General features: G+C 47.2%; 1 protein-coding gene across 1 annotated transcript in view; it reads left to right on the top strand.

Annotated features, from left to right (window-relative positions):
- LOC118787032 (WD repeat-containing protein 87-like) overlaps positions 1–6453 on the top strand; it is a 30499-nt gene extending 24046 nt beyond the window's left edge. The window contains exon 8 of the mRNA XM_036542432.1: positions 6439–6453. Within this exon, the coding sequence (XP_036398325.1) occupies positions 6439–6453 (15 nt within the window). The remainder of the gene's footprint in view (positions 1–6438) is intronic.
- Positions 6454–16272: the final 9819 nt, after the last annotated feature.

Here is a 16272-nt window from a genome sequence, read left to right as displayed (position 1 = left end):
TGTTTAATGGACGCTGCGCCCTGCCTGTGCAGAGCGAGGCCCCAGGAGTCTCCGCGAGCGCAATCAGAACCAGACGCCTGTGTGTCAGTGAGCATGCGCACAGCGGCATGCGCTGCGATCACAGACCTCTCCGCCGCGAGATCCCAATCTCACAGAGCCCGGCCTCGGCGCGGCCCGGCCTTGCCCCTCTCCCTCCATCTGAACGGGCTCAGAAACTCCCAGCGGTCGCAGTGTTAAAACAGACAGGGCTTAGAAACCAGACGAGCTGGGTGGGGGGGTGGGGTGGGCGGGGTTGGGTTGGGTTCTGTTGGGTTGGGTTGGGACGGGGGGGGGGGGTTAGTCTTTTTTAATAATCATCACTTTAATCGTTATTGTTGATGTTGCTGTTATCATATTATGATCGGAATCCCGCAGAGGAACATTCTTTCAGTTCCCAGCGGGGGGTATGGAGGGTGTGTGTGTGTGTGTGTGTGTGTGTGTGGGGGGGTAAGTTGGGGGGGTTCAGAGAGGACAGATGACTCATTTCAGCTGGAAATAACTGTGAACTCAAGGAGCTTTGTTCCAGTATCAAAGGGAGGCGTGCTCAGGGTGGGAGGAGAGGAGGTGGAAGGTCCTGGATCGTAATTTTCCGCCCTGACTTTGGGGATGTCTTCAGCAGGCTGTGTCAGGGAGTCTCCTCCACTGTCCCCACACAAGAGAGAGGCTGAAAAGCAAGAAACTTTGAAGCTTTCGACCTGAAAGCTGAAACCCAGGCCCTTGTTATAGGGGGTAAGATGGCATGCTGAAGGCCTCTGGTTTCTCAGAGGGCCTGCCTGACGGTCACGCTTGATGAAAGGCTAAAACCCGAGCTTCAATGAATCTTGCAGCAGTGAGCACGTTGCAATCAGCAAACCCTGAGGAAAAATTAAACTGGGACATTTTCGAATCTGGACAAGATAAAAGTGGACAGTTGTGGTGGAAGAGTTCAGAGAGTCTGTTACGTCTAAGGGCCAGATCGAAGTGTGTAGGGAAGCTCAGGCCTTACACAGTTTCTGATGCACCTGTCCTTACTAGCCTGGTCACTACACACAGAACCACAGGTGCCAGATACATATGAAGTACCTGTCTGGAGTTCCTCGTGGATTGTGGAATGTTCCCAATTGCCTTTTTACTTACAGAAACAGTCAGAAAAAGTCTCTCTCTCTCTCTCTCTCTCTCTCCCTCTCTCTCTCCCTCTCTCTCCCTCTCTCCCCCTGTCTCTCTCTCTCTCTCTCCCTCTCTCTCTCCCTCTCTCCCTCTCTCTCTCTCTCTCTCTCTCTCTCTCCCTCCCTCTCTCTCTCTCTGTCTCTCCAGATCCTCATTTTGATGGTGGGGTTTGGTTTTTAGGGTGTTCACGTCGTCTGCTGCAGCAAAGCCAAGCAAAGCCAAGAGTCATAGCCCACACCCAGCAGCTCTAAACCATCACCCTATGAACAAGGGACTCCATCCTTAATCGGCCAATCATTCAACGACCCTCTGTTGTATACATTACATCATCTATTTGCTCAGCAGGCAGCCTGCATCCAGGGTGACGCTACACAGCCTACATTGTACATTGATTTATACAGCTGGGTTTTTTAACTGATGAAATTCGTGTTCAGCAGCTTGCTTAAGGGTAAAACACCAGTGCCCCACCCAGAATTCAGACTGGCAGTCATCTGATTGCATGTCTAACACCATAACCTCTGTACCAGTTTGGTCAGAGCTAAGTGGAAACCACAAGCACAGTTCGTTAGCCAGCAGCCATGCTGTCCTGCGACTGTCTCCTGTCTGATGAATGAAGAGAAGCAGGGATGGACTTGGAGAGAACTTGGATGGGAGATGCTTTGGAAAACCCATGTTGCTGCTGGAAGTGGTGTTGGTTGTCCAGTAGTGGTCAGTCTTCCCTTGGAACAAGAAAGCTACTGTATGTCTCAGTTCAGTGAAGGGGACACTGTACTGTAGGAGATGCTGTCTTTCAGATGCAATGTTAAACCTAACACCTGGCTCTCTTTTGTCACTAAAGAGTGGGGGGTTCCTTGGTGCCCTGGCTAAATTCCCAGTAAGACTCTTTCAGTCTACTTGTCTAATAATCCCCCAGTTTAACTGGCTTTCCCAAGAGGAAAGGGATGGAGGGATGGAATTGTTTAGGTGGTTTGAAGTGAGTCCCACCTTTAATGGGAAACGCTTTGAGATCTATGAAAGGTGCTTTAAAAATGTAATCCATTATAATCATTATTAGCCTTCTTTTCCATGGAAGATTTACTTTCATGCCAGGAAAACGAGGAAAAGAAAGATGAGAGGGGTTGCAGTGGGGGGGGGGGGGGGGAATTTGGCGGCTTTGCAATGGACCTGTCACACAGATGCAGCCTCACAGCGGGGGGAACCAAATGAGGCACCTCTTCGCCCCCCTGACCGGAATATGGTTTCACCGCTGAGGAGAATCCATTGGTGCCACTGAACGCACCATGGAGAGAAAGGAAAAAAATAAACGGGATTAATCCAGGAGTTTCCAGAAGAACCGACACGCTACTCTTTTCCATCTGTCAATGAACTGAAGCACCGCGCCAGTCTCCCCTGGTGCAGGGTCCATTTGTGTTTTGATTGCCGTAAGCTAATACCTTTGTATATGCTGTTGTATGTTGGAAATTGTTGTAATGCGCATTCTTTTGACTTTGGTGGCCGTGTCATGTGCGTGAATGTCCAAAGCTTGAATGGTGGATTAGAATGGCACCGTGAGGATATGTTACAGTGTAGCAGTCATGCTGGTGCAAAGCGATGTTAGCTGAACACGACGTGGGTACGTAATGTACAACAGGGCCAAACACTCCCCGGAGAAACGCGTCCCTGTTGTAAGTGGCGCTGATAGGCCAGTAGGGGTCAAGATTCCTTCCGGACTAACAGGAGAGCAGTGCCTTAGTGCACTGCTGGGGACACTGTGCTGTAAGAGATTGCTGTCTTTCGGATGAGATGTTAAACAGAGGCCCTGGCTCCCTGTGGTTATTAAAAAACTGGGCTAAACACTGCTGTATGGAACCCAGTAAGTGACGCCAGCATAGCACACCGGGGTGGACCTGCTGTGACTGTGAATGTGTGTCTAACAATGACAGTACACGACAAATGAGACACCTATTGGATCGTCTCATCTTGAACAGAGCCAATGGGCTGTTTTTTTTGGACAGCAGCTTGCAAACCCCGGTGTAGTCTGCAGCGGGTTTGTAAGATGTTGTTCAGGTGTGAGGTGTGGCAATAGCTCTTCTGAGCTCCCCACTGGCTGCTTTTGCTTGGCTGTGATGTGTAGAGATTGGACAAGGGACTTCCCCCTTTAACTGCTAATTAGTCTGACCCTCTGTTATTTACATTACATCATCTGTTGGCTCAGCGAAAGCCTGTATCTAGGGTGACGTACATAGATTACACTGTACACAGATTTACACAGCTGGGTTTTTTAACTGATGAAATTCATGTTCAGCACCTTGCTCAAGGGTAAAACACCAGTGCCCCACCCAGAATTCAGAGTAGCAATCCTCTGATTTCATGTCTAGTGCCTCTAATAACCTCTGTACCAGTTTGGACAGAGCAAAGTGAAACCACAAGCACAACTCATTAGCAGCTGTACTACCTTGAAACTCCCCCCTGCCTGATGGCTGAAGCTAAGCAGGACTGTGCTTTGACAGTACTTTGATGGGAAATGCACTAGGAAAACCATGTTGCAGCTGGAAGTGGTGTTGGTTGACCAGGAGACCCATAAATAAAACATAAATTACCATTGGACCTAACAGGAGACCTGCGCCCCAGAGCTGTGATAGGGGCACTGTGCTGTAGGAGATGCTATCTTTCAGATAAGACATTAAACAGTAGCCCTGACTCTCTGTGGTCATTAAAAAGTAGGCCAACACTGCTATGAGGAATCCCAGAAAACAACACCAGCATAGCATAATGTGGTGTATCTGCTATCACTGTGAGTATGTGTTTAATGACAACAGTATATGACAAATGGGACACAGCTTGAGTGTGATGTGTACTGATGGGAAGATTTTTTCTGTGTTCCTGATTGGCTACATTTTCAGTCCTGTGAGGTGTAGCAGTGACTTTCCTGGCTACTTTTGCTAGGCTGGCACGCGTAGCCTTGGCTTTTATAGGTTTCTGATTGGCTGCTTTTACAGGTCTGTGTGGTACTGTGATGTTTTCTGGGCATCTGATTGGGCGCTTTGGCTTGGCTCTGAGTGAGAGCTTGTGTGAGTTACTGCCCTGGCAGAAGCCTTGCCGTGTGAAGGAAACAGAATGAATCATTACTCACTCAACAGTTATGTAAGCAGAACAACCCAAATTTGTTCTTCTCATTATCACTTCATTATATATATCATCCTTTTTCATCGGAAAAACAGCAGGCTGTCTTCGGGCCTCTTTGTTTTTACACAGTGGCTCCCAAAGGAAGGAGATAGAACTGACCATATATCCCTCTTCAGCATTGCCTGACCCAGGTTTCCCTTATTCACATATTCTTGCCAAACGGTGAGAGACAGGCCTACAAACATCCAGTTTGCTTAGAATCACACTGTGAATTTGGATTTATGGACCCTTGTAAGGGTCCGAGTGTACATGCACGTGTAAGTATTGCCTGTGTGTGTGTGTGTGTGTGTGTGTGCGCGTACATGTGTGTGTGTGTGCGTGCAGGTGCGCGCTGGTAGCAATGAGGACTTCAGTGTCTGCTTAGGCACTGGTGCACTAGAGGGTGCCAGCTAATATTGCTCCTACCTGAGCACCTCAGGTGCCCATCACGCCTGACCTCAACATGGCACCAGGCCTGGAAACCACCTGCCTGGCAAACCCATGTTTGCCATCTCTGCGCTGACAGCGGGGCTTTGTCTGCGCTGATCCGCCTGGATGCAGCCGGTAATCCTGCCTCCGCTCACAGCTGATACTCCGTAGACAGGAATCCCCTCCACCGCTCCCCCCGTCTGGAGCCGTCTGTCGGCCTGACTAATGCATTGAAGAGGGCTTAACGTGTGTTCCTTGCTGAACAGAGAAGGACAGGGCCTTTTTTGGGGGGGGTTGGGGAGCACAAGAAAGCTTAAGAGCATCTGGAGGGATGTTTCTGCTGGTATCACAGCATGTCTCTCATGTTGGCATTCTTTCTCTCCCATGTGTCTGTGTTCTGCTTGTTCTGTCTCTCTTCTGTGGCCATTCTTTCCCACCTGTGTCTCTCTGCTTTGGGCATTCTGTTTATCCTGTGTCTATCTGCTCCAGGAGGTCCAGCTCTTCTTTTGTGTCTATATACTTCTGAAGTTCCATCTCTCCTGTGTCTCTCTGTTCTCAGAGTTCTGTCTCTCCTGTGTCTCTCTGTTCTCAGAGTTCTTTCTCTCCTGTGTCTCTCTGTTCTCAGAGTTCCATCTCTCCTGCGTCTCTCTGTTCTCAGAGTTCTTTCTCTCCTGTGTCTCTCTGTTCTCAGAGTTCTGTCTCTCCTGTGTCTCTCTGTTCTCAGAGATCTTTCTCTCCTGTGTCTCTCTGTTCTCAGAGTTCTTTCTCTCCTGTGTCTCTCTGTTCTCAGAGTTCTGTCTCTCCTGTGTCTCTCTGTTCTCAGAGTTCCATCTCTCCTGTGTCTCTCTGTTCTCAGAGTTCTTTCTCTCCTGTGTCTCTCTGTTCTCAGAGTTCTGTCTCTCCTGTGTCTCTCTGTTCTCAGAGATCTTTCTCTCCTGTGTCTCTCTGTTCTCAGAGTTCCATCTCTCCTGCGTCTCTCTGTTCTCAGAGTTCTTTCTCTCCTGTGTCTCTCTGTTCTCAGAGTTCCATCTCTCCTGTGTCTCTCTGTTCTCAGAGTTCCATCTCTCCTGCGTCTCTCTGTTCTCAGAGTTCTTTCTCTCCTGTGTCTCTCTGTTCTCAGAGTTCTTTCTCTCCTGTGTCTCTCTGTTCTCAGAGATCTTTCTCTCCTGTGTCTCTCTGTTCTCAGAGTTCTGTCTCTCCTGTGTCTCTCTGTTCTCAGAGATCTTTCTCTCCTGTGTCTCTCTGTTCTCAGAGTTCTTTCTCTCCTGTGTCTCTCTGTTCTCAGAGTTCTGTCTCTCCTGTGTCTCTCTGTTCTCAGAGTTCCATCTCTCCTGTGTCTCTCTGTTCTCAGAGTTCTTTCTCTCCTGTGTCTCTCTGTTCTCAGAGATCTTTCTCTCCTGTGTCTCTCTGTTCTCAGAGTTCTGTCTCTCCTGTGTCTCTCTGTTCTCAGAGTTCTGTCTCTCCAGAGTTCTGTCTCTCATGTGTCTCTCTGTTCTCAGAGTTCTGTCTCTCATGTGTCTCTCTGTTCTCAGAGTTCTGTCTCTCCTGTGTCTCTCCAGGCATTGTCTGTCACATCTCTCATATGCATCTAGGGTCCAGGCATTCTGTCTTTCCTCCATCTCTCCATTTCATACATTCTAGTTCTTCTGTGTCTCACTCTGGACATTGTCTCACCTGCAGGCACTCGTGGGGTGACATTTGTAACTCACACCACCCCAGAGGTGCACAGGTAACCGAAGGTGAGGTGAGATTCAAAACTCCATGTGGCTGCATATGCAAGGGCTACGATATGTTATCTCTGCACAACACCATTAGCGAAGGAGCGATCTGTTTGTTTTCTGGTTTCTGTTTCTTCTCTGTTATGTGCGGCTTCTCTCGATAAAGTCAAACAGGCAAGATAATGTTGTGGAGAGGAGGGGGGGTTGGTCCCACGGTCCTGCACAGGTGAGCCCGAGTGCTGTTGGTAGAGACCACAGTGCCATATCCGCTTGGCTATTGCTGCTGTGCAGCTACAATAAGACCTGACGATAGCCACTGCAAATGAAAAAGATCCATTTGATAAGACAAACACACTTTTGATCCACTTTCCATACAACGGCTTTAATTCCCTCCGCCTGCGTTAGCAAACGCTTACACTTCCTGCGGCTCTGATAAAGTATGCGTGCTTACGATACCTGCGCTAAACGGCAGAACCTCTGTGCACCTGTACATGCAAAAAGTGCTGTGGAGGCCACGATCAGATAACCCCCTGCGCGCCAGAAGGGGACATCAGAGGTCGTTCAGTTCTCAGTGCCACGAAACAGTGAGCAGGCAGGGTCGGGACCCCAAACCACATCTGCTGTGCCAGGTGTCAAGCTTGACATTCCCACAGGCTCCAGCCCCTTTTTGTCTTTGGGTAGAGGTCGGGTGAGGACTGTCCAAAACCCGACAGACATTGCCTTCTTTCCCCAGGGACTCTGGCTGACCTGTGTTCGTGTCACGCCTTTGTAAGATGCCCTCTGGAAGTCTGGCCAGGCCCAGAGCTTATTGGAGCCTTTGTTGCTTTTTCAGGAGAGGGGGGAAAAAAAGAAGACCCTGCTCTGTAACTCAGAAAGGTAGTGACATGTTTAGACTTTCGGGCTCCGTGGAATAACTCCAAGAGCAGGAAGAAGACACTGTTGTTGTTTCAGCTGCTCGGTGACTGCTCTGTTTTACACTCGCTATGCTTGGAATTCTGAGGAGCTAGAGACAAGGGTCCCAAAATCCCCCAATTAAGCCAGAGGTTAGGGTCACGGGACGCCTCCCGACCTCTGACCTCTCAAAGTCTTAAACTCTGACCCTGACCCAAGCCGACGAACAGGTGACATGTCGACACTGAGGAACGATGTTTCAGCCCCAAATTGAGGTGTGGAGTTTACAGTAATGGCACAGATTAGAGACTGTGCTCTGTAAAAGGTGGATATCAGATTTGTTCTTATGCAAACAGTATTGACTAGATCAGAGGAATTCCTGTGTTAGGATGGGTAGCAAGAGATAGCATTTTGTTTTAACACAAAACTTTATTATGCACTTCTGCATAACATCCTCTAGAGGGTGTAGTTCTTCAGGAATGGGTTTACAATTTATAAATCAGGTTTTACATCACAGATTTTGTCAAAGAACTTCTTTTACACCCTGTTAATAAATATAATTTTTTTCATTATGTCACTTCTGAAGACAGTGGGTATCATTCCATACGGGAAAACAGCTGTTTCAAAGAGCCGTATTTTGTGCTGAAACAGTAATCCTGACTTCATGAGTGAGTATGTTTTCTGTGCTCAGTTCATGAAATGGGCATTTTCACTTTACTGAAACTATTCAGGTCTTCTACAGGGCCACTGTCAAGATCTAGTGATTGACTTGGTTGTGGGTGATGGGGGGGGGGGGGGGGGGTCGGGGGGTGTTGCCTCATGATTACAGAGTTGTGTTCCTCTGGTTCTGTCTAATGATTAGAGAGCTGTGCTTTTTTGGTTCAGTTTGAGGATTAGAGATCGGTGCTCTTCTGGTTCTGTTTGATGATTACAGAGCTGTGTTACTCTGGTTCTGTCTGATCATTAGAGAGCTGTGCTCCTCTGGTTCTGTCTGATCATTAGAGAGCTGTGCTCCTCTGGTTCTGTCTGATCATTAGAGAGCTGTGCTCCTCTGGTTCTGTCTGAGGATTTGAATACTGTGTTCTGCTGCATAGCCCTTAATATGCTGGAAGACACCACTGGCCACCCATCCTCATCACGTGTATTTCCTCCTCTGGAGTGTTACTGTTTCTCTTAAGTGAGAGCGTGTGAATTGGCCCTTGTTATGGGCTCAGGCAGGGGAAGATAACCCCCCCCCTTCGGAGCGCCTGTAGATTTTCTCAAAGTGCCTATAACAACAAGACAGCCCGTGACCTGGGCACACCTGCCCCCGAAGGTCACGCACCGAGACTAATCAACTCCTGTCTCCTGACGCACAGTGAAACATGGAATGCTGGGTTTTTTGCCTGGTTGACTTGTAGCAACACAAGTTGTGATAATCTGTGACAGAGAACTACTTTGATTTATTAGTCTCTCCAGTGTTAAGTCCCCCTTAATCCAGGCCTGTCTCAGGCCTTGTTTGTTAAGCGAATAATGACGATGAAGATGAAGCTGGATGTCACCAGACTTCCCTGTCAGGAGACCCCTGACCAGTCATGACTACAACAGCAGACAGGAAACAAGAAAGAAGAAAAAGAGTTGATGGAAAGTGATGAGTCCTGACACTTCACGCTGAGGTTGAATGACCATGGCTCTGCCACAATAAACACTGCTCAGGGTTGTGTGTGTGTGTGTGAATGTGTGTGTGTGTGTGTGTGTGTGTGTGTGTGTGTGTGTGTGTGTGTGACTGTGAGCGTGTGCGTGTGCATGAGCGTGTGCGGGAGCGTGTGCGTGTGCGCGTGTGTGTGTGTGTGCGTGTGTGCTTGCGTGCGTGTGTATGTGTGTGTGTGTGCATATGTGTGTGTGTGTATGTGTGTGTTCAAGTGAGTGTGTATGAAGGTGTGTGTGTGTGTGTGTGTGTGTGTGTGCGTGTGCGTGTGCGTGAGCGTGCGTGGGTGTGTGTGTGTGTGTGTGTGTGTGCGTGTGTGCTTGCATGTGTGTGTATGTATGTGTGTGTGTGCATGTGTATGTGTGTGTGTATGTGTGTGTGCATGTGAGTGTGTATGAAGGTGTGTGTGTGTGTGTGTGTATGTGTGTGTGTATGTGTGTGTGCATGTGAGTGTGTATGAAGGTGTGTGTGTGTGTGTGTGTATTTTTACATGAATTTGCATAGATGTGTGTGTCTGTCAGTGGAAGTGAGTGCTGTGTGGTTGTGCTGTGTATGAGTGTGCAGGCCTGTTGTTCTGACTGGCTATCTGCTGGGCTGGATGTGTCAGTGAAGAGGGAACAGCTCCCTCCCTGTGAAATGATACAGGTGCTGTGTTCACTTTTTCTCTGCAGCCAGAGACAAAATACTTTTCTTTTACTATCCTTAGACACGTCATGAGTTGAGAGAAAGAGTGAGAGAGGACAATTGAGGGAGAGAGAAAGCCACTACACTGCACAAACTCTACACTCTGTAAAGTCACAGATACAATGCACACAAGGATTAGTGATGTAAAAAGCGACTGCATACTGTTCACAGGAATAGGTATAGGAAGGTATAGGAAGGAAATGTTCCTATACTAGGTGTGTGAATATGTGTTCATGAGCACGTGAGTATGTAGGTGTGAATGTGTGTATATGATAGTGTATTAATGTATATGTGTATGTGAATGTATGTATATGGGTGTGTGAGTGAATGTGTGTATATTTGTGTGTGAGTGTATACGCTTGTGTGTGAAGCTTTGTATATGGAAATTTGAATGTATACCTATGTGTGTGAATGTTTGCATGTGACTATGAGTGTATACATGTGTGCATGAATGTGTGAATATGGGTGTTTGAGTGTGTGAATGTACACATGTGTGAATGTGTGTATGGGTGTGTGCGTGTGCAGATGAGCTGTGAGACTGCCTGGTCCCTCTCCTGCTTCGCTCTGCAGGTAAGCTCTGTGTTGCTTGCGTAAACATGCAGCAGGTGTTAGAGCAGCTCAGTCTCCAGTCTCTTTATAGCACCCTGATTCCAGGTGTTTCCTCCAATGAAAACCACTTGCCCCCTCGCCACCCCTCGCCACCCCTCGCCCCCCTCGCCCCCCTCGCCCCCTCACCCTCAGCCCAAGGCAGGAAGAACCTTCATACCCCGCCCCCCCACAAAAATCATCACCATGCCCCCCCTTCCCTCACCTAATAAAACACTCCAGGTGTGTTGATCAAAGGGAGCAGGCAGCTTCATTTGCATAATTGGGTCTGGTCACTGTTTGCTTTAGATAGATTTATTTAAGCTTGGCTTTCTCAATGTCAAATGTGTCAGGGAAAAAAACATGAATGATTTTTACGCCCACGCAGTTCGACAAAGCGTAAACTTTCAGTGAGGAGGTATTTTTCCCATGGGTCAGGTTTTGGGACATATGAGAGACTTTGTGAAGAGCGTGTCTTAATCAGCTGGAATGCAGTTTCATTTGGCCAGCAGGAAGCCACTGTCAGTGTCTCATAAAAATGGATAGAGAAGCACTTCACACACTCATCTAAACCACAATCTTCAGCCCAGAGTCACGCTGAAATGTTTTGTGTTTGGTGTTTGGTTGTTTGTATGTCTGTGTGCGTGTGTGTGTGAGTGTGTGTGCGTGTGTGTGTGAGTGTGTGTGTGTGTGCGTGTGTGTGCGTGTGTGTGTGTGTGTCTGACTGGGTGCTGGCTCCTATAGTACTGCATTGTATTTGTATGGATGTGAGCTGTAGAATTTGTACAGAATGGAGTTTAGTCTACAATTAATCAAAGAGTCATTGCAATCAGCCAGCAGCCACCATTATTACATTGCCTTAATCAACGTACGCTGAAAAGACTGAGTGTTTGAATCAGCCAGAGACTGCTCTTAATGCATAGCCTTCATTAGTGGGACAGAACAAAGCTTTCACTGACTGAGAAACAGTGGCAGTGTGGGCTGTGTGGGTGTAGCCAACTGATCCTGCCTAATTTGTCTCTCCCTCCAGGGACTAAGGTAAGCCACAGGACCCGGTTGTGCCTCATATTATGATGTCTATTTGAACCTATGTAATTAACCGCTTTTATCCCATTTTGACTGTGACCTTCTATGCAAACGAGAGCTGAACATGCGCTCTTCTCCAGGGATTGAATCTGCTTTGCTGGTCTTTTTGCCATCTAGTGGTGAAACAAGGTACTGTTGTTCACCGCTGAGGGATCTGCCATCTTACTCAGTCGGTCTTTCAGTCTGTGAGTAGGCAAGGGATACCACTTCAAGGACTGCTTCCTCCAATCACTGTCAAAAAGCTTCAGTAAACCTCTTCAAATGTATTTTAAACAATTAAAGATTAGACAGGTTACACAGTAAACGCTTTACACTTGGGAAATGTGTTTTTTTTTCCACCGCACTGATAATACGCAGTGAGTTCTGTTTTCTGACACGTGTTAACACTGCGTTAGTTGCTTTAGTTCCCCAGACGGTAGCTGCTGAGTCATTGACACAAATCACTGTTCTGGTTTCTTTAATCAGCTCTGCTCTTTTAATTTCGCAATCACAACAAGCAGCACTTCGCTCTGGACTATCAAGACTCCATTGTGCTTCTGCTGTTTGTAGTTTCTGATTAATGGTGTGTGTACTGGCTTGTACTTTGCTTTGCTTGGATCAGGGTATCTGCTCAATGAATGATGATGAAAAACAATAACATTTAGAAATAGACTTTTTTTTTTTTAAAGAGCAATCATTTTGGGTGTGGGAGTTACAGTTGTCTCCAGTCTGTGCCCATTAAGTGCACATTAAGCACCCATAAATGCCAAGTGGGATGCGAAGAGAGTTGGCAATAGACAGGCATAGATGCCCCAGACAGTTATAGATGGAGACATGACACGGACACAGGACTGGTGACCAGAGATGCATGGTCACTTGGGATAAGAGCATCTGCCAATAAATGTGACTGTGAATTAGCATAAAGAGCAGGGCTTGTAACCAAAAGGTTGCCAGTTTGATTCCACTGGGGTGCTGCTACTGTACCTTTGAGCAAGGTACTTAACCCACAATTGCCACAGTAAATATCTACCTGTATAAATGGATGAAATTGTGAATCTAATTCGCTCTGGATAAGAGCCCCTGCTAAATGACAATAATGTAATGTGATGTTTAAGGAGTATAACGATGAATGTTAAAAAGCTGAAACAACACCCTTGTGCATGATGGGAACAAGGCTCTGAAAGTGATAAGCAGAAGGTTCAAAATAAGAAGGCCAGCTGAGTTGAAGTCTAACTTTCACACACTCTGCAGGCAAAAAAGACAGACCTTATTTGCTGCATACTATATGTAAAGTTAAATTCACACAGGGTTTGAATCACAAGTTTGTGAATCAGGCCGCCGGTTCACTTCAGTTCTCGTAAGATGTGCCGCTCCATTGAAGCTCAGCCCTGTGAACACTCCCACTCTGAGGTTTACAGAAGGGGTGTAAAATGTAAACTCTGCGCATTGAGCAGGCTGCCTTGATAAGTGCGTCTGCAGGGCAAATAAACGCTCCGAGGGCTGAATATTAATCAGACCCAGCCTAATTCAGGAATAACAGGGCCCCGTTTCCACCGGCTGTCTCTCGTTAGCTGGCCTTTATTACCCCGTATTTTAAACACACCGGTTAATGAGTAATCTGCCGTGGAGGGCAGGCTTAGATGTGACAGATTAATGATACAGTGCAACTCTCTCTGTTTGGGCTTCAGTGGATTTAAACAGGCAGCACAAATCCAACATGCGAGAAATTTTGGAAAACGGCAGTGCTTTTGCTGCTTTATTCATGTTTGAATGAAAATAGCCAGCTGAACTGTAAATCCCAGAAACTCTTGTGGAAACATCACTGCTGATACACATGACTGGAGTGGGTCGAGGAGATTCCGGAGGTCAGCAGCGTGGTGATTGGTCATGGCTGTCTGATTAGCAGTAATTCTTGGCGGGGGGGGGGGGTGTGCTTGTCTTTTCTTGAGCCATTGACAGCTGCTTTGTCTCTGTGGCCCTTCCTGCTCATTCATTCATTCATTCACTCATTCATTCATTCATTCACTCATTCGTTCATTGACTCATTTAGTTATAAAAATAGCTGTGCTCTGATCAGTACTGTATCTGGTGTGCGTGTGTGCGTATGTGTGTGCGTGCGTGTGTGTGTGTGCGTGTGTGTGTGTGTGCGCATGTGCGTGTGTGTGTGTCTGTGTGTGTGTGGGGGGAGCGGGGTGGGGTGGGGTGGGTGTGGTAATCACATGTCCAGAAAGGTATGGAGTGAGTGTGATTCCCCATGATGACAGAGCCGTGGGAGGGCTCACCAGGGCCTGCCCGTGTCACCGCTGTCCCTCCCCTGCCTCTGCGATGAGGGAGGGTCACATCAGGACACCTCATTCAGGTACACTCCGAGGTGTCAGACAAGCAGCAACAGAATGCATTAGTGTGCAGGAGGTGTGTGATCATGGAGAGAGGCTGCAGCCACAGGTAGTGGACTGTGGGCTTGGGGTGGTCCTCACTTCCTTAATTAATCCCCAGACTGTAACTCATTAATGCGGCGTCAAACCCAAAAGTTAATGGTGCAAAGCGTTAAATGTTCGGTGTCTGGACCTTGGTTGGCTGTGTTGCATTGCATTTCGCTATGTCTTGTGTTGTGTCACATTGCTTTGAATTGCATTGTGTTGTGTTGTGTGTGTGTGTGTTATGTCATGTTGGTTGCGTTGTGGTGTGTGTATGTTATGTTGCACTGTATGTGAGTGCCAGCAGCCATCCTGTAGCACTGCACCCCTTACCTGTCAGGACAGCTGCGAGAGTTTGCCATTGCAGCAGCTTTTATGCATAACTACACAAACAGACGTCAATCTCTCATTTCACTGCCAAGCCCTACAACAACTTCTCAGATCTTTTCACCGCAACTTCAGCTGCCCTCGGTGTGCAGGAGGGAGGGACGCTTCCTGTGTCTTACCTTTTTGTCTTATGCAGAAAAGCATGTTTCTACAAACAGTGTGACAGATGTAAGCTTTCTGTCCCTCTCTCTCTCTGTCACACACACACACGCACACGCACACGCACACACACACAGACACACACACACACACACACACACGCACACGCACACACACACAGACACGCACACACACACAGGCTTTGGCATGCAACACATTCAGTCAACAAGTCCTGTTACTTTTTTGTCTTTGATATACCTGTGACATATTTTAAATATTTTATGTTGTGATATAAAACAAATGGCATGCAGTTGATTAAATAGATGAACTTGGGTTTGAAAAAAATTCAAGTCCAAACACATTTTTTTTTTTTTTTTATCACCGGAATGCAATACATTTAAATACTCTGCTTTGGAGCCTGGCTGTGGTTAGCTCACTTACGTATCTCTGAAAGGAGTGATTTGAGCACAGTTAGTTTGCTTCCTTTTGAACTTTCTTCAAAGCGAAACTCAATAGCTTGAGCATGTTCCTTTAATCCCTCGGTGTGGGAAAAAAAAAAACAACATCAGCAACAACAACAACCAGAAAAAAATCAAAAAGAACAACAAAAGCTGAGTGAGAACACAGTGGGACAATATTAAGGTAGACATAGTCGAGAAGACAGCAACAGAAGAAACGACACTCAAGAAGACAGAAACAAGAAAACAGGAAAACTCAAGAAAATAGAGGAGAAGAAAAAGACCATCATGGAGAAAGACACAGCAAAGCAAAAAGGCTCCGGTAAGATGGAAACTGAAAAGAAATATTCACTCAGAGAGACAGAAACAGAAAAGAAAAAGACACTCAGGGTTACAGAACCAGTGCAGAAGACCCTATGCAGAAGGCAGACAGCACAACAAAGGCACTCTGTTTTTACATTATTAGCATATGCTCTTTTCCAGAGTGACCTACATCAATTACAGGTTTTTACAATGTGTACCAAGGCAATTGTGGGTTAAGTACCTTGCCCAAGGGTACAGCAGCAGTAACCCTGTGGGGAATCAATCTGGCAACCTTTTGGTTATGAGTCCTGCTCCTTAACCACTATGCTACACTTCCGTTTTTAGTGTTTCCGAGCTCTTTCCGGTGTTTCATCCTGAATGGATATCCACATGCAGTTAATGGTCCCCAATTTTCAGAAACAAAGATGCATCTACCATTGAAGGATCATTCCAGTCAGATGTGCCTGATGTTTGAACAGACACATCCCTTCTTGACATCACACCCATTCCACCGTTATTGTCAGTGGGAGTAACCGGGCCAGTGGTTCCGTGTGCGAATGTGTCTGGATGCGGCTGGCTGCCTCTGAGCCTGTCGGAGCGTCAGTGACAGGGGGCTGGTGGGGGGAGGGCACGTGATGGCGCAGCTGCAGGTGAGGCGCCGAGCATTACCTGCCCAGGTGTGCGCTGACAGACGGCCTCTGTTTGCCTTGATGCCTCTCAGCCAGGCGGTGTTGCTCTGGATACTGTGTGTTGTTGGGTGGTAAACACAGGGGTACGCAGAAGGCCAGGATGACAGGTGAGCTGAGGTCCACTCTGTGTCTTAGCTACTGTCACTGCCTCTCTTCGCTCTGTTTTCATGTGTCATGGGGGGGGGCAGCCAATGGAAGAATCACATATCCCCATCTGTCAGCGACATGACTGATGCTATCTGGTCACACAAACACACACACATACACACACATACACACACACCTGCATGGACACATGCAAAGACACAGGTAGACACACACATACTCACACTCACGCATGCACATTTGCACACAAAGGCACCCACGGATACACATACATAATAGAATGAAGCACGCATGCATGCATGTGATTATACACACGCAGAAATCAACACACTATGCAAGAATTACAACTTATTGGATTGAAAGTGAAAATTAAAGTTACTTTGAATTTGACCCACAGCGGTTTTGCAACCACATAACTATATTACA

Source organism: Megalops cyprinoides, chromosome 1, assembly GCF_013368585.1.
Source record: "Megalops cyprinoides isolate fMegCyp1 chromosome 1, fMegCyp1.pri, whole genome shotgun sequence".
In the NCBI taxonomy this organism is placed as follows: domain Eukaryota; kingdom Metazoa; phylum Chordata; class Actinopteri; order Elopiformes; family Megalopidae; genus Megalops; species Megalops cyprinoides.
Note: the sequence above shows the minus strand (reverse complement) of the source record. Positions and strands in the feature narration are given on the sequence as shown.